The sequence below is a fragment of the Aspergillus multicolor genome, assembly GCF_047715735.1.
Source record: "Aspergillus multicolor strain CBS 133.54 unplaced genomic scaffold BDW74scaffold_51, whole genome shotgun sequence".
Taxonomy (NCBI): domain Eukaryota; kingdom Fungi; phylum Ascomycota; class Eurotiomycetes; order Eurotiales; family Aspergillaceae; genus Aspergillus; species Aspergillus multicolor.
The window spans coordinates 139,028-158,575 of record NW_027396002.1 but is presented as its reverse complement, the minus strand read 5'-3'; the positions used below and the strand labels follow the sequence as shown (position 1 = coordinate 158,575).

Here is a 19,548-nt window from a genome sequence, read left to right as displayed (position 1 = left end):
CTCCAAAAGAAACGGAGCAGCTATCAGCATGTGTGAGTACGGCTAACAGACATGGTTTATCTCCTTGTACTACCAGCGAGTTAGGAAATGAAGTCCAGAATGCACGTTCCGTGACAAGTTGAGTCTACAACAGCTTCAACCTGACAGCAACCAAGCAAGCCACCAAAACCACCGCAAGAAACACGCCCACAATCCCAAAGAACCACGCCAACGACTCGATGTCCTGCCCGGGCACCGTAACATTCATCCCGAACAACCCCGTAATCATCTGCAGCGGCACGAAGATCGTCGCCAGGACCGTCACCTTGCTCAACCCGTCATTCAACCTAACGCTCAGCCGCATATTATTGACCCCGGTCTGTGCAAGGAAGTTACTCTGCAGCCGGCTCGTAATCTCATCGAGGTGCGACAGTTCCGCCAGTATCGTCACCAGATGATCCTGCACATCGCTGAGATAGACCAACAGATCCCCCTGTCCCTGTCCCTGTCCCTGCGCCTCGGAGGAGCCACCGGTATGCTGCAGCATATTGAAAGTCGGTTTGCTCTGAAAGCGTTTCACGAACCCGTTCAACACGTCCGACTTCCCGGACAGCGAATGGGTAAGGTGGTTGATGCGCTTGCGGATATTGTAGATGCGCAGCATGAGCGGCGTCATGTCGTCGTCGCGCGCGGTGAAGATCTCGTCTTGGATGGACTCGGACTGGCGCGACGTTGTTTCCATGTACGGGGCGAAGCTGTCGATTACTTCGTCGCTGTTTTCGTTAGCTGAATCGATCTGAGAAGCGTAACAGGGAGGCAGGGCCATAGAGGGGAGGCGGTTGGGACGCACAATAAAGCGTAGCAGATCCAGTCACTGGATAGGACAGACCGGTCGTGGAGTCTCGAGATCCGACTTCGTACTCTGGATGCATGGTCGCATCCACTCGGTGAAAAGGTCACCGTGCCTCCACCGAAGACAAGGATATACAGCATCGTCGGATTCGACGGCGTTGCAGGGAGGCGCTCGAGCTCCTTTGGTTCGGCATCATCCTCACTATCAAACGTAGACGCCAGTGTCCGGAGGGATATAAGGTAATACCCTGGGAACGTCTCGATCTTCTGCCGAGGTTCCTGAAAGACGATATCTTCAATTGTCAAGGGGTGAATGGACAGGCTGCGAGCGACGGCGGTTACGTCTGAGGCTGTGGCGTCGGAGACATCAAGCCACCAGAGGCCATCCGGGGCTTTCTCTTTGATGCTGTCAAATGCAGGTGCCAGGTCGACCCAGTTGGACGATGTTTTGGCGTCCTGTGTCTGGCAGGGGAAGTAGGTGAACTGGGTGTTCTTTTCAAGAATCATGGTGCTGGTGGATTAGGCTGCAGTGAAACTTGAGTCCGGGGAGAGAAAAAGGCCTTCAATCAGGAGGTTTATTGTGAGCCATGAATCATATGTATAGAAGCGAAAGGAGGATGAATTTTCAATGGCTCATAACGCCGGGAGGGGATTAGGGTAGAGTACGTTATCGGACGAGAAAATGCGCCAGGGACGACCACTCATACAATTTTACCCCTCGACCTCGGAGATAATAGACAAACTCAATGCAAATCGGATACCCGGGACCTCGTAGGGCTGAGATTACGGGGGAGGTCCACTTAATTCTCTCATTGATGCTCAGTTCCGACCCACCTCGGTGCCCTATACCAGGCAGCACAATTCAGCCAGCGCCCCCGATAATGTGCCGGGATGGTTTGTGTAAGGTGGCCAACTCCCTGCTTTGCATTGGCTTCCAACTCAATAATATATCGACACCATTGGGTCTTTGATTTGCAAAGCATTTGTCGCTGCTCGCTATTGCCGATCATATGGCATATAATTGAAAAACATCAACATGGCCAACATCGCTACGTAAACCCCCAACCCCCATGTTACGTCCTAGCGAGATTGTATCCTTCTAACGCTAGAATCCTTGTAGACGAGTTACGCGGACGATCGCCAGAACCGTCTGGCTCTGGCTCCTTCGGCCGATAGGACTATTCATAGTAACCGGCGGGGTGATCACCCTGTTTCGATATCTGCTCTCGGTTTGGGGGATTGAGACCATGGATTATGATCTGCTATAAAGGATAGGTTGTTTTCATTCCAATTCGATGAAGAAGATCTGGGGATCTGACTTGGTATGGGCAAGATGGAATATTGGAAGCGTTCTTAGCGGGGTGTCTGAGACTGGTTTGCAGTTATTCTGGATAGTATCTACAGCAGATGGAGGGAATACGTATAGAATTAAGCGTACTGTTGATCCACCTGTCCAGCAGGCGATATATATACTTAATCCTGTTGATACCATATCTATCCGTGAATTCCTCCCCTCCAAGCGGCCTCCCCAAGCAGCTCCAGTAGATATCGTTCTCGATGTTCCAACAACGCCGTTGCATCCTTATTCATAAAGGGTCGGATCTCCTGCTGCATCCAAGAGTATTCGTTACCCGAGAGTGCCTTCAAATCTTCGACACCGATCATGAATGTCTCGGACGCAGCGAAGAGACGATGATCGGGCCAGCTCCGTGCCAGCCTAATGCAGAACTCCTCAAGCATTTGATTCTCGCAGATGAACGCCAATTTGGCTTCTGATGGACCACCCTGAGCAAGGCTTTGAAGGGTACCCCGCGCCTCTTCGACACTTGCCAACCAGTCCAAGATATCGACCGCACTGTCATCGTCTACTCCAGTCTTTCCCTCCGCCTGTATTTCGTAGAGATGGTGAAGCAGAATCGGCCGGTCGTAACCCAGTTTCCACTTCCAGAAGAGGTTGCTCGCTATCATGACAATGACGCAAGGAATGAGCACAACGTATCCCCACCACATCTTCGCGGTCACCATGGACGCCATTCCCGACACAAGCCCGTTGATGCCGTTGACGCCCGCATGCCACTGGAACCGCCGGACTCGGCGTCGCAGTTTCGTTCGAACATTTTGAACGGTTGGTTCGCGCTCACAAGCAGCGTAACGAAGTTGAAATCGGTAGACCAGATACGCCGACCAGAAAGCGTTGAAGACTCCAAACAAGGCAGCGCAGCCGTTGCCAATGAACCCCGAGAGGAGGTTGCTGGCCTCAAAAACACGGTGATTCGCTCCGAAAATCGCCATGATCGTGCCCGTTCCAACAAGTAGCGCACCGAAGCCGAGAAACAAGTCCATAAGCATGCGATCGATGACCTCAGTGCCGAGTTCGCGAGCGTTGACGCTTAGGATCGCAGATATCTTTTCGGTGCGGTAAGGAACAGCCTGGAGGGCTTTCCGCTCGGCGTACAGAAGCGAAACATTCCTCCAGCTGAGATAGAAATCCCTCGCAGCAACAAGCGACACGACAAGAGCGATTGGGCCGCCAATGGCCATGAGGATCATCGCATGGCGAGGGACGGGGACTTCGTTCCAGACATTGGCCGCGAAGTCGCCTGCGTTGGCGAGTTCGAGGTACCCTACACCAGCGAGAAGGTTGTTTTGAAGGGCCGCACGACCCACCGGTCGGTATCTGCCTCGTCTCGTCTTCCGCAACGTAACCGTCGTCGTCCGGTCCATGATGCTCGCTGCAAATGAGGAATGGTGGAAGGCCGCGGTTGCCGTCGTGATCCCCATTTCTTAGGCGGTTCTTGCCAGAACAACAAAAAGAAGGAGCGAACCACACCAGGGATGAACCGGCCCCCTTGGCATCGCCCTGTAAGGCTGAGCCGGTTACCCGATCTGCTGCATTGGGGGCAATGATTGACGTCGATGGAGGGAGGAGTGGGCCCTGGCTAGGCATCAGCTTTTCAGAACGGGCAAATTCGACAATGCGCGGGGTTTTATTGGATGAACGAATTCTTTTCTTGGAAACAAGATTCGATAACCTTGAAATGCACCACGTGCCTTGGCCCCTTGCTTTGGCACGCGTGGCTACCCTCGGTTGTGCTACAGTGGTACTACGTTGTACTACGTGTTTTACTACAGTGGTAGTCTACTACGGGTGTACGACTTTGGTATGGTAGGCGGGTTATAGGAGGACATGATTCATTGCTTCTCGACTAGACAAGATTGAAAACGATGATAAAGTGGGTGTCCCACACCCAGAGGCAGCAATTAAAAGGATTTCGACAGCAGCCGACAACCCCCCGTCCACAACAAGACTGGTCGCATTGACAAACGACGCCTCCTCGCTAGCCAGAAAGGCGACGGCTGAACTCCCGATACCATACATAGTCGCGCTCTTGACTGCCGTTGCCGTTTCGCTGTCGATGTTCTCCTGGACGTCGCGCAGGAACGTCGCGCCATGGACGACCGCGTTGATTCGGGTCCCTCTGACGCCGAAAGCTCTGGCAGCGCCTTGCACGCGGAGAACCATGGCGGACTGGGTGACTTCGTATGGACAGGGGCGCATGCTGTCGTTACTTGTGTTTGTAGATGCACTGGCTAACATGACGTGGTCGAGGAGCTTGTCCGAGGAGCAGTTGGCGAGATGTCTCTTGAAAGCAGCTGGGAGAGGTTCAGCAAGGAGGTGGTAGGCGACGTTGGCCACAACAACGAGGGAGGTGTCCGGGGTTGCAATCTTCAAGAACGTGTCAAGGATATAGGCCGTGCCGAGGACATTGACGCTATAGATCTCGTTGTGATCCGCCTCAACGCCTGGTCCGTCCTCGGACAGACTCGCGGCGTGCACGACGGTTTTGACAGAACCACAGGAAATCGCGCCAAACAGAATGCTTTGCACCGACTCGCGGCTCAGCATGTTGATTTGCATCGGGTACACCGTGAGGCCTTCGGCTTCGAGGGCTCCGACGGTGCGGACGAGCTGGTCGAGGGATTCGTCGGCGAGCAGGAGGGTCGAGTCTTTTCCCAGACGGCGGGCGACGGCGAGACCGATGGGGCCGGCTCCGCTGACGACTACCACGCCTGGGTTGGGAGTGGTGGATTTGGTGGATTTGGTTGTGCTTGCTATCGTGATTGATCTTGACCTTGAGTGAGGGTTGAAGAGGTCGGGATGGTAAGAGGAAAATGAGGATGGATGAGGATGGTTCGTTGCTCAGTTCGCATGGTGGAGGTTATTTTATACTCCATGGGATGATATCAGGAGGAGCGTTGGAATCCATCATTTGGACCATATTCGCCATCTTAGCTTTCACCTGGTTGAAGTGAATCTGTATCGGATACCGTTGTCGATATTGGGCTCCCAGGATTGTGAATGGCTATAGCTCTGCCTGCTATAGTTCTTCAACGCTAGGGGTGGCGGTGCAGTGACTCATCCAGACCATATAAGTAATTCGAAGTCCGGAGAGGATCAGGTCAATTCACCTTGTCAACACAAGCAAGATGGAAAAAGTCTTCCTCCTCCCTGAACTCCTCGAGGTCGTCCTCACCCACCTCCCGCAACGCGATCTCCTCATTCTCCAGCGCGTAAACCAGACATGGAACTCCCTCATCACCAACAACCGCACTATCCAGGAGAAACTCTTCTTCAAGCCAACCCAACCTCATGCGCAATCCAACAAACACTTCCCCATAACCTTCAATCCCCTCCTGCAAGAGCTCTTCCCATCATTCTACCCGGACGAGGGGACACTGAACTTCGAAGACAGCTGCATCGGAACAAGCTGCGAGTATCTGAAGAACGCCGACACCGTCCTCATGGAGCAGGCCTGGTACGAGGACGAGTCGCGACGCGCCGCAGTGCTCCGCCCCGAAGCATCCTGGCGCCGCATGTACGCGTCCAATCCAGCACCTGAGTTAAACCGGATTGGTATGTGGCTGGGCGGATGCTGCTGCGGCGGAGAATGCGTGGACGCGACACTTGCCCCGGCATACGAGGAAGAAAGTCGAGTCTCAGGAATCAAAATGGGCCTCTTCTGGGACGCGACGTTCTTCGTGGTCGACGATAACCCGGCGGGCTTTCTGTCGGTGACCTGGTGGCGCGAGGCTGAGGATGAGACTCAAACCCGATCTCAAACCCAAACGCAAACAGAAGGAGAGGGCTCAAAAGCCCCCCAGACCAACGAGAAGTACGTCATTGCGTTATGGGTCGAGATAGAGACTAGCTGGGACTGTTACAAATGCGACGAGGCGTACCGTCCGACGGAGCTGAAGATCGTCGACGATGAGGCTCTGATCGTGTATAGTATGGATGATGCAGACCTGATGGATCTTGAAGCGACCCCTTTGAGCTTGCGGAAACGGAATCCTGGTGTGAAGAGGCCGCATGATCGATAGGGGTGCCCAGTTCGACCCGCAGCGACAGGATGACCGTGCCTTGATAGCAGCACCTATGGACCAAGCGCGCCAATATTGTCCAACCAGCCACAATCTCCTAGAACGAGGACGTCAGTGGCAAGGCTAGCTTCAAGTTTGACTTCGGTTCGAAGACGGGGCTTGAGAAGGCTCACCTGCTCCAAGGGGATACCCACGATTGCCCGGGCCACCTGCGTAGAGCGATAGGGTCCAGACTGCAGTTTCACATCGAGGAGAGTCATGCCTCAAGGGGCCTTTCAATATTTGTATGATGATCGGGGCTTCAAGAAAGAACAAGTCATTCCCTCGATCTCTAGTTGATCACTGGCTCTGGGCATTCTCGGCTTGCTGGGCATCGCCCATCAACAGGGTCCAGCGGCTCCTATCGAGGCTCGTCAGAGTTTGCACTGCCCTGGCTAAGACCTGCAGAAGGAAATAAACACAAATACAATCGATGTCTATAGATAGTACAGTAGCAATGCCCAATGAACTCAAGATCCCGTCGGGACCGTCACTCCTTATCCCTCCAGACAGCGTCTAGACAACACTGCTCCCCTCCCCAGCACAATACGGACTCTTCGCCCTCATCCACTCCCCCCAAAACCAAAGCAAAACAGGCGCCACAAGCCCCATACCTAAACTTACAAACCCAAGAAGACTATTTCCCCACCCCAGACCCAGCGCACGGTACAGGCTATCAGCGAAAAGAGGAAAGCTAAACCCCGCCATCGTACGCACGAACGCCGTCACCCCCGTCGCGCTTGCAGCATAGCGGGTATACGCATCAATCACGTATGTCTGGCAGCATTGGAAGCAGATTATAAGCCCGATCGCAAACATTGCTGCGCCGATGTTCGGGAATATCCAGTGCGTTTTGTACTCCGCCGTCCAGCCGTATATGAAGAGGCCGATTGGGACAAGGAGGCCGCCAGGGAGCATGAGGGGCACGCGGTATTCAGGACGGCCGTTATCACCATAGTATTTTGAGCATCGTTCGTATACCTATACCCATTACTATTGGTAGAGGCGCGGTGTTAGGTGGGGCTTACGATGTCTATCAGGCGACCGCAGAATTGCAGCCCGATCACAAACCCGACGCCAAGTGAGATGTAGTTCAGACTGGCGGGCCCTTTCGGTTGATCGTATCTTCCTTCCCAGACTATTGGGAAAGACGCGAGACTGTCGAGGTTAGCATCTGTGCGCGACCGAAAATCATGGAAACGTACACAAGATACATCAGACCATATTGATAGCCGCGATACAGAGCAATGGCCTGGATAGCAGGCTGGGTGAAGAGCATGCGGAATGGCCGAACGAGGTTCTTCCGCAAGAGCTGAGGGAATGTCCGGTTGGGTTCATCATACTCAGTGTATAGCAGATTGTTCCCCGTCTCGCGCTGCAGTCGCTTCTTCTTCATTGCCAGGATTCTGGGGGCGTAAGTCTCGCGCAGGAACAGGAAGGCTAGGATCTGAACGAGTGCGTCGGCCATGGAGACGATCCAGAAGATCCAGCGCCAGGACATATATTGTGTCAGATAGCCGCCAGCTGGATACTCTGTTAGCGGGCATCTTTTAGGTATGAGGGATGGGGTCGTACCAATAGGCCCGATGGCGGGTCCGAGGAATGGCATCAAACCGTACACTGCGCTAGATGTCCCTCGCTCATTCTTCCGCCAGCAGTCGCTGAGGACGCCTCCGCCAATCTGTTCAATCATCAGCTTCAACTAGCTAACTCTTCAGCAAAAGGTACGTACCGCCTGAGGTGCACTACCACCAAGACCGCTCAGGAACCGGAAAGCAAGCATCTGCTCTCGCGATGTCGCAAAGCCGCAGACAGTATTAAATATGAGATACACCATGTTTGCCGACTGGAGCACCACGACTCTCCCGTACATCTCCGATAAGGGCGCGAGGATGAAGGGACCCAATGCATAGGCGAGAAGGAAAATGGACATGACAAGGTATCGCTCAATATCAGACTTGATGTTGAAATCATCCGCGATCTCGTTCAACGCCGGAGTGACCATTGTCGACGAGACGGGCGAGATGAAGGTGAAGCATGAGACCAGTAGAGTGGCAGACCATTTCCGCGCATGGCTCCAGTTCAACGGGTTCAGGGGGTCGTCTGGGGAAGACCAAGTCACCTAGAAGGGCGCGTTAAAGCCGGCTGTTGAACGGTAGGACTGGAGTCAAACTCACTAGCTTAGGCTGGTGGTCATTGGTAAGTGAGATCAAAAAGGTGTCCACGCTGCCGGCGACAGAGCGCTGCTCCGTCTCCTGAAGCGAATGGGTCTCCTCGCGACTGGGCGTCAGAAACAAATATGTCATTGTAGCGAGTGTAGTTGAAAGAATGTCCTGATATATTAGATAGCGAGTGAAGTAAACGGAGCGATAGTTGCAATGCTGGTGTTGTTGGTCAGGGCGGCATCATGACTCTATCGTTCTTATACTTCTCGCGTGTTGTTTGCTCCCCTTCAAAGTCAGCCTCGTCTGGCCGCAGTTACCACTGACTCTGCCGCTCCAGCTACTTGGCTGCGGCGCAGGGCCAGCCTCATGCCCTGGGTTGTGAGTAGTGGCTTGCCAAGTTGCAAGGCAGCAATGTATCGAGGCCGAGATCAAAGACACCCAGTATGCATCGATATCTAAGCCACAAGCGGAAACTGAGCTCGTGAAGTATCGATGGATCCTAGTTATACCTCGGCTACTTAGTGGTCGAACTATGGCCAGCTGTCGCCCGACGTTACATACCCCAGGACCCTTAATATCGGTGTCGATCTGGGTTGCTGCAGCCAAGGAGCCTGGGCTGTAGGCAGCCAGATATCAATTTTTAGAACTCCAGATCGTGCTTCCATCGCGGGGACCGCAGACGTCATGTCATCGCTGGTAGGAGATGTTTTTGCTGGGAGGATGAGGCGAAGCAGGCTCAAGATACCATGGCACTCGGCCAGAGCAGGAGTGGAAGATGGTAAGCGACTGAGTCGAAAACCAAGTCAGTGGCTGGTTGATGATCGAGAGGTCGAGAGAGTGAGCACTTGGAAAAAAGAAATGGGTCCTCGATGGACTTTCATGGGCTCTTCCCTTGGGTGTCTTGGGAAGTCTATAAGAGGGCCCTCAAATCGCACGCTGTATCATCACTTCTGCATCGACATCAACTCCTATACATTCGTTAACCACATCCTTTCGTTATTATTCTCATCCAATTCACTCGTTCTTAGGCATTACCTCTTCATCATGAAGGTCCTCGTCTGCCCATCTGGTTTCAAGGGAAGCGTTAGTCCTGAAACTGCCGCAGACTGTATCGAAGCAGGCATTCTGCTAGCCATGCCTGAGACTTCGATCCGCAAAGTCCCTCTCGCCGATGGCGGAGAAGGATTCGCCCACGCCTTGGTGACTGCCACGGGTGGGACAATCCATGAACACCTCGCCATCGGCCCTGTTGGAGAACCCATCCACTCGTTCTATGGGATCCTTGGCAACACCGCCGTCAAGACAGCCGTCATCGAAATGGCGGCCGTGGCCGGTCTGAGCTTGGTCCCGCCGAACCGTCGCAACCCTTGCCTAACTACCACCTTTGGCGTTGGTCAGTTGATCGCTGCCGCTCTTGATGAGGGCGCAAAACGGATCGTCATCGGATGCGGCGATTCTGGAACCAGCGATGGCGGCGCGGGGATGCTTCAAGCACTCGGTGCTCGTTTCCTCGGTCGCGACGGCCTAATCCTTCCGGACGCCGGAGGCGGCCAGTCTCTCTTTAGCCTTGCTGGAGTTGATTTCTCGAACATGCATCCGCGCTTGAAGGATGTGGAGATCGAAGCCGTCTGTAACTGGAAGAACGTTCTCTGCGGGCCTCTTGGTGTGGCTCGCGTCTATGGTCCGCAGAAAGGGGCGACTCCGGGGCAGACCGAGCTTCTCGCAGCAGCACTCGAGACTTATGCGGTGGTCGTCCATCGCACCCTGGGGGTTGACATCTCGAAGGCACCGGGGAGCGGTGCGTCTGGCGGACTAGGAGCGGGACTGCTGCTTATCGGCGCCAAGCTGCGTCCACGGTATGAGGCGTTGATGGAGTACTTTCACCTGGAAGACATGTTCGACAAATGCAATCTGATCATCACGGCCGAGGGAGCGATCGACGATCAGACGCCAAGGGGCAAGATCCCTGCGGAGGTGGCACTGCGCGCGAAGAAGCGCGGCATCCCTGTAATCGTCCTGGCAGGAGCGGTCGGTAATAACGCGCGAGCCAATTATGAGGTTGGAATTGATGCTTTCACTTCGATCCTGCAGCGCCCGTGCACACTGGAAGAGGCGGTCGGCGAGACGGAGCAGCTGTTGAGCGAGGCGGCAGAGGGCGCGATGCGGATGGTGACCATCGGAAGAGAATTCGCTAGACGTTAGTATACGTAGGTATAGAATCGAAATACGTTTCCTTTGATCTTGAAGACCGTGGCAACAGTAGATTGTAGAGGAAGCGAAGATGGGTTGGAGACCAGGACCCAAAAGGGAAGGAGACCTGTCAGCAATTCCATAAGCGGAGTAGTCACGTGCTGTCTGACCGCTGGTTGCCTGGCTGCCTGGCTGCCTTTCCTTTCCTTTCCTGGGTCTTCACAACAACACTCCCTCTCGGTAACAGACAGCTGAAGAACTTAAGGGACAGTCCCGTGATCCCCTTATCTTTTGTAAGATCTGAAACGTCTGCTGCTTCGGCTCCATGAGTGTTTGTGTTCTAATACCCTGCAGAGATATATTTTTGGTGACTGCAGCCGACTACCCCACAGGAACTCCGCGAGGCAGAATGCAGACAATAACCCCACCCCGGTATCTTCTGTCTCCCCGATGAGCTGCTTCACCATATCTTCGAATATACAGCTGCGGCACTCGAAAATGCCATGGCTGGACTGGCTTATGGTCGAGTGTTCCCGAAGCGCAAGGCTATTCTGACCGATTGGTGCTTGCTTTGTCGACGTCTCTTCCCCATCGCCAGGTCTTTTCTCAACTACGATGTCCATGTTGCATGCATGCCAACTTACTTAAACTATGGGCGCTTGATGGGCCAGCACCGGAGTCTGAATGATTATCCCGGTCTTCAACCTTTGATTAGGAATCTGTATATCGAGTACCGCGGTCGATGGGGTGAAGACAAGTCCGCGAGCACCCTCGATTTTGTTGCGACGGATTACATCGCCTGGTGTACCCGGGTAAGATCCTTCCATTTGGCAGGACCTGGCATGGACGATGAGGCGTGGGCCATGCTTGGTCAGGCATTGTCGGACTTCCCGTCCTTGACGGCGCTGACGCTCAGTCATACGGGGAGTTGTGATTTGAATATTCAGCGGCTGCTGGACACGCTAGATGAATGATTTTAGCTTACGCGAGGAGGTTCGGTTGCGTGGACTCGGCTATGGGGTCATTCGAAAGAAGTCCCCGCTGCGCGAAATCAGGATCGAATCTGGACCTGGCCACATTGCTACTGATAGGCGTCCCGAAGTGTACCCCTGGGACCGAATGGATCATCTTGACCAGGGACTCCGACCGCCCGGGCTCCGGATCCGCTACAACACCCCGACATCGACTCGAGAATTTGTCGAAAAAGAGAACCAGCATATCAGGCGGCAACAGGAAGTCAGAGAACAGGCGCAACCTTTGCAAATGGGGCAAACCATTGGGACACTTCGTGCGATGCAGCAAGCAACACCATAAACTCTAAACTACAGCTGGTACTTTGACCCCTTCTCCAGATTCTCCTTTGCCCACTCATCCAAGTTGCCAAACACATGCAGCCACAGCAAGGTATGGTCAAGGTCCTAACACTGGTCAGTATACCACTCCCTATCCTGAAGGACCGTCGGAGACATACATGGGTCCTTGGGTCCGCATCAACCTCCTTAAATGCCTTGACCGCGGCCTCCCCCGCAGTAGGCTTGATCCCTTTCCTCTTCGCCGAGTTTATAGCGATGGTGAGATCCTTGACACTAAGCGCCGGCGCAAACGCCCTCTTATACTTATTGCTCGACGGTGCGTCCGGAACAAGGTCAGGGACCGGCTGTTCCAGCCCCATAACCCAGGAGCTTGCCGTGCCCTCCGTGATGCGCTTGAAGAGGGCTTTCTGGTCAATGCCGTACTTGAGCCCGATGGCCATGCCATCCGTTGCAACGAGGTTGTTGGCAAGCGTGATGTAGTCGTGCGGGATCTTGACCACCTGGCTCATGCCCAACCCGCCGCAGAACGTGGTCGTGCTAGGAACCCCGACCATAGACAACGTGTCGAAGATGCGTTTACCGACAATGTCAGACTCAGTGGGCTCGAGGTGTCCGACCATGAAGGACAAGGTGCCGGCGTTGGCTCCCCACATGCCACCGGAGACAGTGGCGTCCACGAACGTACCCAGTCCAGCATCAATTATGGTCTTCCCTAGTTCCTACGTCCTTTCAATCTCCACGGTGCTGCATTCGATCAACAGACGGTCCGGGTTCTTGCTCGATGCAATGACGCCGTTCTCGGGATCCGGATACACCTTCTCGACGTTCGGTCCTGCTGGAAGGTTGGAGAGGGGGTCCGTGGCCGAGTATGCTACTTTGATCTCGCCATAGCTTCCGATCTCGTTGGTCAGGCGCTGAATGACCGCTTGATTGATGTCAAAGACATAGAGGGGTTTGGAGGCTGGCAGTTTCTTGCGCAGGTTGCTGGCTATGCCATAGCCGATGATGCCGAGACCGATCACGCCGTAGGAGGATGCCACTGTGCGAGACGAAGATATGATATGGTATTGAGCGACTGATAATAAGGACAACGTAGGCAAGTGCAGCCCAATGGACAACTGTGGAGAAACGACAGAACAAGCAACTATATAACAACGCGCCGATAAGCTCGAGGGGGAGGGGTAGATACACTGTGTGGGGATGTCCGGCGGACTTATCCCTCCGCCAGTTTCATAAGTTGGAGAAACGTCGGAATAACATCACACGACACATCTAATACAAGCTCTGAAAGCACACATCTACGCCAGCTCGCACTCAATCAACGACTCGACCCCGCGCTGAGCCGTCCAGATGCTGCTTATCTTCAACCCAGCCGACTCCAGCAGGTTCCGCCAGTGCCGTTCGGTTCGCTCACCCGAGCCGATCTGCATCATGATCAGGTCCAGACTCGTCGTCTCCCAGTATGCGCCTGTGTCCGGGATGACGTTCTCGTTGACCAGCAGCTTGCTGTAGCCTGGCTTCATGGCTTCGACGATATTGGCGAGAATCTGCCGGCAGAGGTCGTCGGGCCAGTCGTGCAGCACCGAGTGCATGTAATACGCTCGAGCCCCTTTGATTGGCTGCTCGGTGAAGAAGTCATGCCCGGTGACTTCGATTGAGGGGTGGAGGCCTTTGACTCCGGATACGACCTGCGGGAGATCCTGCAGCACCAGCCGGCCGGGAACATCGGGCCACTTCTGGCGGAAGTCTTGCAAGTCATGCCCGAAACTACCGCCGACGTCGACCATAAGGACATCGTCCTGGCCTATTTCGACGCCGTTAATCAGCTGCTCTTGCACCGGATAGAACCCCGAATCCATCCAGCGAGCGCGACCTTGGGCATACACTCCCATATGGTTGTTGAACCGCTTCGCCGTGATAGGCTCTTTCTGCACATGCCCGAAGAAACCCATATCTGTGTTATATCCCAGCTGGAACGCGGTCTCTGCGGCGCTGGTCGGATTGCGGTAGTTTGTCTTCTCCAAGAATGCTGGGAGTGCGAGGATGCCCATGGTGAAGCGGGATGTCCTACCGGGGGTCAGCTTACTCCAATGCCCCTGGGTGTTCCGAGATCAAAATGACATACATGAGTGGAAACGCATCGCTATACTTCTCGACCGTCAGGACCTTGGACAAGCCGGTCGGACAGTACTCATCACAACCGGTCTCTGTAATTACACCCATGGCGGCGAGGTGTTTCATCATCCGACCTACAAAGATAGTCGCTGTCAGCGTTTGTAACCCTCGTCACTGTTGTCAACGGGGATAACCGACCAAGCAGTGCTGGCTCTGCGCCCGTCGACTCCGCTAATTCCGCGACCGTCTTAGATCCATCGCCGGTTCCGAGCGCATTGAAGAGGTCGAGAGCGACAGCCGTTTCAAGGGCAGCATAACTAGTAGACTATTGGATGCATTAGCCCGTCGAATCCCAAGGCAGCGTTATACTCCGTAAGCCCTGGAGGATGCGACGTACCTCAGCCCAGCAGTGGCGTATAATGGCCTCGCGTGGAGTTTCAAGAGCATACACGAGAGACCTCGCTGCCTCCAGCAATTTCAGTCTGGCCTGCGGCTCTGCGCCGAGGAACTGCTTGCCAGAAAAAGCAATTTTGTCCAGAAGACCGGGGACTTGCGCGGGGAGGTTGGCGGAGACGGCCAGCTCCTCAACTTTGAGAGATCTGCCGTTGGCTTGGCCATTGGCGCTTCTATTCGGAGAATTCTCGGTGTGAGGCATGGTGACGGTCTCAGACGATGATTTGAGACAGAGCTTCTGAACACGAGCAGAGACGCAGATGAGGAGCAACTTGCAGGTCTTCAGCCCCTGACCGGGATTAATCACACCAGAAGACGACCAACAACTCGGCACTCGGCAATAATCGATGAAACACATAGTCTCGGTTGGCGACAGCTGCTAAACCTGCATTGCATTCCCCGTCTGGCAAGCGATTATCCCCCTCGTCGTCATGCAATGCCCTAACGCGAGACTAAAAAGCAGGCGCGATCCTTCGGCCCGCGCTTGGGGGGCCGTTGACGCCCATCATCTCCACTGCCCAGGTCCACCGTCTCCAATTTATAGGGCAAGAATACACGGAGTATCTTCCGGCGGCCCTGAAATTCAGTGCACTGACGCCACCCCAGGGGATTGGCGGCCGCTGACAGCCGTTGCCCCATTGGGGCCGTCCGCATTCGACATATCATTCCATAGCGCCCCAATATCTGCAGCGATCGGCACGCGCAAGCAAACATGCTTCCTTTGTCTCCTTTTCCTTCGGCTGAGCGCTCTTAAAGACTCCTGCTACTCGAGGTCTAGACAAGGGATGCTGCAGTGGAATTTCTGACACCTCGCCTGCGGCCTGTTACACCCGACCGTCCCGACCCGACACAATGGGCGCTGATTACGCGGACCAGACTAAGGGGCCCAGGATCCTGGGTGTCTTTTGGGCATTCTACACCGTCAGTGTCTTCATGGTCACCGCCAGATTGTACATTCGGGCGCGGTGGTTGCGGAATATTGGGCTTGATGATTATATCGTTGTAGTGTCGATGGTGAGTCCTGTAATTCTCAAACTACTCACAAACGGACGGTTTCTAATGACGCAGGTCATGCTGACTGGGTATACGATCGTCACCACCGTCAACGTCGGCCTCGGCTTCGGCAAGCATACGTCCGTCATAACGGCAGATGGCGGCTCCAGCCTGTTGACAAAAGTCCTGCTCATCAATTACATCGATTTCGCATTCGGGATCATGTCCTTCACGACGCCGAAGCTCGCGATTGCCGCCTTGCTAAATCGAATCATGAATCCCGGCAAATTCCATCGGATCTGGCTCTGGGTGCTCACGGGCTTGGTGTTTGTCTCCTCGTCGATATGCATCCTCGTCCTCTTCACTATGTGCGATCCACCTGAAGCGCTCTGGAACCCCGAGCTCATGGCTGCTGGAGCTACGTGCCGACCGAATAGCGTTCTGGTCGGATATGCGATCTTTACGGGAGGTCCGTCATGTCGCCAGGCTTGTACTTCTTTACCGATCACTGACTAACGTAATAGCTGTCTCGGGTTTTGCCGACTTATACCTTGCTATCTACCCGACGGTCGTCTTGATGGGGCTCCAGATTACGTTGAAGAAGAAACTTGCATTATGTGCTGCTCTGGGCATGGGTGCAGTGTAGGTATACCTTGCTGCCATCGGCTTGATCAATGCTAATTTGCAATAGGGCCTGTGCTATGGCAATCGTCAAGTGTTTTCAGCTTCCGAGCTTATACGACACTTCCGACTCAACATGTATGCCCTCGCTCTTACAAAAGCTTACAGCACAAATCCACTAACATCGAATTTTAGATGGCACTGCTGATCTCGTCATATGGACCAGGTACTTCACTAATACACCCATTGCCAGTCTTATCGACACTAACCAACCCAGCATCGAATCTAACATCATAATTATGGCCTCGTGCATCCCAACCCTCGGCCCCCTGTACGAAATGATGCTCGGCAAACGCTCTTGGAGCTCCAACCAACGCTACTACTACAAGGACAAGGGTAGTGCGAACCAAGGGCCATCTACATCGGAGCGGCACACGAAAAGATCGAACTTCACCGCCGACAAGGACGCGGACCTGTTCACTACGAACATTGGCACCACGAGAGAGGGGAGTCAGGAGAGTATCCTCCGCCCGAACCAGTTGCAGGGAACTCATACTGCAGGTCGGATCCAGCGGACGGATCAGGTTGTTGTGGAGTATGAGATGAGGCCGTTGGATGTTGGGAGGGCCTTGTGAGTTGTTCAGGCTATACAATACTTGATGAAAACAATGAAGCGTACGGACTGGGTGAGCAAGAGCCTTCCTATTGCCGTGTAATGTGTAAGACCTGCACATTAATGTCACTGGAAACAAGAGCTGACTCAGTTGATTCATGCTGTAGTCTCAACAGTACCGCTACAATCCCATTTCTCTTGACCTGCTACTCTTCGCGCTCTCCATTATCTCCAGCGATCCCATCTCCGACAGCCCCGGAGAGAAAGACGTCAATCCCTGTTGTCCTCAGTCGGTAACGATAAATTGACTGGCCCCGTTTCATTGGGAAGGACGTTATATACCGATGACCTAGACTTCATCTTCCACCAAACCGCAATGTGCGTCAAACAGTCCAATGGCTTTGAGGATCTGGATTGGCTTGTCAATCTATATTCCTAATTAATCTGCCCCTTCCCTTTGTCGCCCTTGCCCACAGCTTAGTGTTTTGTGGCGGCGCCCTTTGATGCAACAAAAGCCACTACACTGCCATAAAGCGGACATTTAAAGAGACAATGACAGAGGACAACCTTGCCTAAGGCGGAAATGTGAGCCCAGGCAAGTCAACCCAATACATAAATACCGGCTACTGTCCCATTCACAACCGCGTTGATAACCATCGGTCTCACTCGGCCTGCAAACCGCCTATCCTCGGCCGACGAATTTCACATCTCAACATATCTTCCCTCAAACCCCACAGCACTTCCACAATGTCTTCATCCGCAACCCCCACTGCTCCTGGCACTGAATCCACCACCTCCGCACCCTCAACCCTCCCCGCAGGCTTCGACACGGCCGTCGTGCTCGGCGAGCGCGAACCGCGCAAAGGCGAAGGGTGCTTCGGCTTCACCCTCGGAGCAGACGGGATCCTCTACAGCGGCGCAATGGGTGAATACTCACACACGATCCGGATCACACTGGTGGAGGTAACACCAGCCCCAGGAACCCTCCCATACTTCACACCGGTAACACCGACGGAGATCAAAGAAGCCGAGTATACCATTGAACTGCCCGAGCCTGAATCCGAAGCGCTGGGGTGGTACATCCAGCGCCCGGGACAAGGCGCCCTCGGCCGCGTGACGCGCGGCGTGGGGATGGTAAAGGGTTCGAAGCGGGGTGTGCCGATGCGCATGGTGCGGCCGTTTAGCAGGGACGACCCGCGGCACCTTGACCACTGGCCCGCGGGGCTGTTTTAGAAGGTGGTCGAGTATAAGGCGGAGGAGATACAGCGGCGGCGGGATGAGGCGCGGTATCAGGCGTACCTCCAGCAGCTCCAGGGCCGTGTGCACTCGTGGCTGGATGGGGTGCGGCCGTGTGATGTGTCGGCTTCGGGGGGGCCGATGAGGGGGAGGGATCCGCGGTTTCGCGAGTGATGCGTCAAGTCTTTGCCTTTCATTTTCTTTTCTTTTTTCTGTGTGTATTCTTTGGGGTGGTCATGCCCTGTCTACTTCGTACTGTCGTTACCGTGTTTCCCTGCTAAATGAAATAAGATGTTGCCTCATCATTCAAGCTCTCTATATTGTAATGTCCTTGAGTATTGTTGGCATGACACCATTATCTTTCCAGTGCCACTGTAAGCCACATTGTATGGTAGGATTCAGGGGTCGGTATGTGCTATACAGAGTCTAATAGGCCAAGAGCATGCCTCACTGGACATTGCCGTGCCTTTTGGCAAGGGAATCTAATCGGATATTTGTTTGGTGTCCAAGCAGCAGGGTGACCATTCCGATTGTGGCCTGGGCTGTCACTGCGCCTTGTTAAACATGCAGACTGTAGTCGAGGTTCCCTGATCACAAATGCGCGAGACACGATCCATCCCTTCCAATTTGCGCAGTTTTCCTGGATAATGAAAGAAACAAGACCACCGGCGTCATCCCTTTGTCTGACAGTCGCAACAGGCATTGTTCTCCATAAAGAACCTCAAAAACTGAAGACACAAAGAACCCCCATCCCAGTATACTATAGAGCCAAGAAGACATATCGTGCATAAATACTTGCCCGTATCCTCTCACGTAAACTGAACATCTTCCATTCCCCTCATCAGCCCCAGACCACAGGGAGATACTCACCAATCCACCACATCTCTACCCCCACAACTCCATACCCAACCAACAGCATGCCATCCAACACAACCTCCTATAGCTCCTACAAGCTCCCCGCAGGGTTCGACATCCGCGTCATGACCAAAGAGCGCGCGCCGGACCTCGGCGAGCCAACCTGGGCCTACGCCATACGGCAGCACGACCGCCTGGAAGCATTGGTAATGGGCGAGCTGTGGTCCCGGATCCCGCTGCCGGCGATGGTCTTCGTGCAGCCCGCGCCAGAGCAGCTCAAGACCTTCACGGTAGTCGGGGGGCCCGATATCGAGGAGGCGATGGCACGGAAGGATAAACCCACGGTCGGATCGCAGGCGGTGGGGTGGTACATGTACCGCAGCGCTACGGACAGCAACGACGTGCTGGTGAGGAAGGGGACCAGGCTCGTCACAACGGTGCACGAGAACTGGTGTCTTGAGATTGTCAAACCCTTCGAGCGCGACGATCCGCGGCATATCCCGAACTGGCCGCCGGGGCTGTTTGCCGATATTCTCTGAAAGAGGCTGGAGGGGTTGAAGATTGTGCGCAGAAAGGCTCCTGCTAACCAGGATCCTGATCCGGCCATTGCGCGGATACGGGAGATGCTGGGGGGGGGCTGAGTGTTGAGGACGAGACCCCTGGCGATGGCAAGGACATGCCCGGTGCCCCTGCCACCAGGTATTCCGAGGAGGATTCTAAGTAAGTGATCTTACTAGATTCG

The 19,548-nt window shown here is 54.3% G+C and overlaps 11 protein-coding genes across 11 annotated transcripts; 5 read left to right on the top strand and 6 right to left on the bottom strand.

Moving 5' to 3' along the window:
* Positions 1-124: 124 nt before the first annotated feature.
* On the bottom strand, positions 125-1,338 carry BDW74DRAFT_189437 (magnesium transporter CorA family protein; the record flags this gene model as incomplete). The annotated part of the gene is made up of 2 exons (XM_073731973.1): positions 125-752; positions 830-1,338. The coding sequence occupies 2 exons, from the start codon at positions 1,336-1,338 to the stop codon at positions 125-127; spliced, it is 1,137 nt and encodes a 378-aa protein (XP_073578072.1).
* A 987-nt stretch (positions 1,339-2,325) lies between these two features.
* BDW74DRAFT_183878 (uncharacterized protein) lies at positions 2,326-3,555 on the bottom strand (the record flags this gene model as incomplete). Its single annotated transcript, XM_073730640.1, has 1 exon — positions 2,326-3,555. One exon carries the CDS (start codon positions 3,553-3,555, stop codon positions 2,326-2,328), a length of 1,230 nt encoding a protein of 409 aa, XP_073578071.1.
* A 451-nt stretch (positions 3,556-4,006) lies between these two features.
* Positions 4,007-5,043, bottom strand: BDW74DRAFT_183877 (uncharacterized protein; the record flags this gene model as incomplete). Its single annotated transcript, XM_073730639.1, has 2 exons — positions 4,007-4,902; positions 4,965-5,043. The coding sequence occupies 2 exons, from the start codon at positions 5,041-5,043 to the stop codon at positions 4,007-4,009; spliced, it is 975 nt and encodes a 324-aa protein (XP_073578070.1).
* Positions 5,044-5,319: 276 nt separating this feature from the next.
* Positions 5,320-6,213, top strand: BDW74DRAFT_183876 (uncharacterized protein; the record flags this gene model as incomplete). The annotated part of the gene is made up of 1 exon (XM_073730638.1): positions 5,320-6,213. The coding sequence occupies one exon, from the start codon at positions 5,320-5,322 to the stop codon at positions 6,211-6,213; it is 894 nt and encodes a 297-aa protein (XP_073578069.1).
* Positions 6,214-6,620: 407 nt separating this feature from the next.
* On the bottom strand, positions 6,621-8,891 carry BDW74DRAFT_117239 (MFS transporter). The gene is made up of 6 exons (XM_073721933.1): positions 8,430-8,891; positions 7,985-8,374; positions 7,828-7,933; positions 7,458-7,776; positions 7,281-7,410; positions 6,621-7,233 (listed from the first exon to the last, which is right to left on the bottom strand). Exons 1-6 carry the CDS (start codon positions 8,556-8,558, stop codon positions 6,769-6,771), a joined length of 1,539 nt encoding a protein of 512 aa, XP_073578068.1. The 5' UTR covers positions 8,559-8,891; the 3' UTR covers positions 6,621-6,768.
* A 570-nt stretch (positions 8,892-9,461) lies between these two features.
* BDW74DRAFT_171612 (glycerate kinase family protein) lies at positions 9,462-10,619 on the top strand (the record flags this gene model as incomplete). The annotated part of the gene is made up of 1 exon (XM_073727341.1): positions 9,462-10,619. The coding sequence occupies one exon, from the start codon at positions 9,462-9,464 to the stop codon at positions 10,617-10,619; it is 1,158 nt and encodes a 385-aa protein (XP_073578067.1).
* Positions 10,620-11,712: 1,093 nt separating this feature from the next.
* On the bottom strand, positions 11,713-12,895 carry BDW74DRAFT_117182 (6-phosphogluconate dehydrogenase). Its single transcript, XM_073721931.1, has one exon. It carries the CDS (start codon positions 12,571-12,573, stop codon positions 11,845-11,847), a length of 729 nt encoding a protein of 242 aa, XP_073578066.1. The 5' UTR covers positions 12,574-12,895; the 3' UTR covers positions 11,713-11,844.
* Positions 12,896-13,218: 323 nt separating this feature from the next.
* BDW74DRAFT_171611 (uncharacterized protein) lies at positions 13,219-14,690 on the bottom strand (the record flags this gene model as incomplete). Its single annotated transcript, XM_073727340.1, has 4 exons — positions 13,219-13,987; positions 14,046-14,169; positions 14,234-14,360; positions 14,433-14,690. The coding sequence occupies 4 exons, from the start codon at positions 14,688-14,690 to the stop codon at positions 13,219-13,221; spliced, it is 1,278 nt and encodes a 425-aa protein (XP_073578065.1).
* Positions 14,691-15,098: 408 nt separating this feature from the next.
* On the top strand, positions 15,099-17,147 carry BDW74DRAFT_117166 (uncharacterized protein). The gene is made up of 7 exons (XM_073721929.1): positions 15,099-15,502; positions 15,557-15,950; positions 16,006-16,123; positions 16,173-16,240; positions 16,298-16,328; positions 16,380-16,788; positions 16,883-17,147. The coding sequence occupies exons 1-6, from the start codon at positions 15,341-15,343 to the stop codon at positions 16,735-16,737; spliced, it is 1,131 nt and encodes a 376-aa protein (XP_073578064.1). The 5' UTR covers positions 15,099-15,340; the 3' UTR covers positions 16,738-16,788; positions 16,883-17,147.
* Positions 17,148-17,462: 315 nt separating this feature from the next.
* On the top strand, positions 17,463-17,948 carry BDW74DRAFT_183871 (uncharacterized protein; the record flags this gene model as incomplete). Its single annotated transcript, XM_073730637.1, has 1 exon — positions 17,463-17,948. One exon carries the CDS (start codon positions 17,463-17,465, stop codon positions 17,946-17,948), a length of 486 nt encoding a protein of 161 aa, XP_073578063.1.
* A 920-nt stretch (positions 17,949-18,868) lies between these two features.
* Positions 18,869-19,345, top strand: BDW74DRAFT_183870 (uncharacterized protein; the record flags this gene model as incomplete). The annotated part of the gene is made up of 1 exon (XM_073730636.1): positions 18,869-19,345. The coding sequence occupies one exon, from the start codon at positions 18,869-18,871 to the stop codon at positions 19,343-19,345; it is 477 nt and encodes a 158-aa protein (XP_073578062.1).
* Positions 19,346-19,548: the final 203 nt, after the last annotated feature.

Bases quoted from the DNA above. Each gene is read 5' to 3' on its own strand.
- BDW74DRAFT_117239 (XM_073721933.1), bottom strand. From the start codon at position 8,558: ATGACATATTTGTTTCTGACGCCCAGTCGCGAGGAGACCCATTCGCTT. The intron at 7,411-7,457 runs GTACGTTTCCAT...TAACCTCGACAG, and splicing joins TATGGTCTGATGTATCTTGT to TCTCGCGTCTTTCCCAATAG. The intron at 7,234-7,280 runs GTAAGCCCCACC...TAATGGGTATAG, and splicing joins GCGGTCGCCTGATAGACATC to GTATACGAACGATGCTCAAA.
- BDW74DRAFT_117182 (XM_073721931.1), bottom strand. From the start codon at position 12,573: ATGTGGGGAGCCAACGCCGGCACCTTGTCCTTCATGGTCGGACACCTC.
- BDW74DRAFT_117166 (XM_073721929.1), top strand. From the start codon at position 15,341: ATGGGCGCTGATTACGCGGACCAGACTAAGGGGCCCAGGATCCTGGGT. The intron at 16,241-16,297 runs GTATGCCCTCGC...ATCGAATTTTAG, and splicing joins CGACACTTCCGACTCAACAT to ATGGCACTGCTGATCTCGTC. The intron at 16,329-16,379 runs GTACTTCACTAA...TAACCAACCCAG, and splicing joins GATCTCGTCATATGGACCAG to CATCGAATCTAACATCATAA.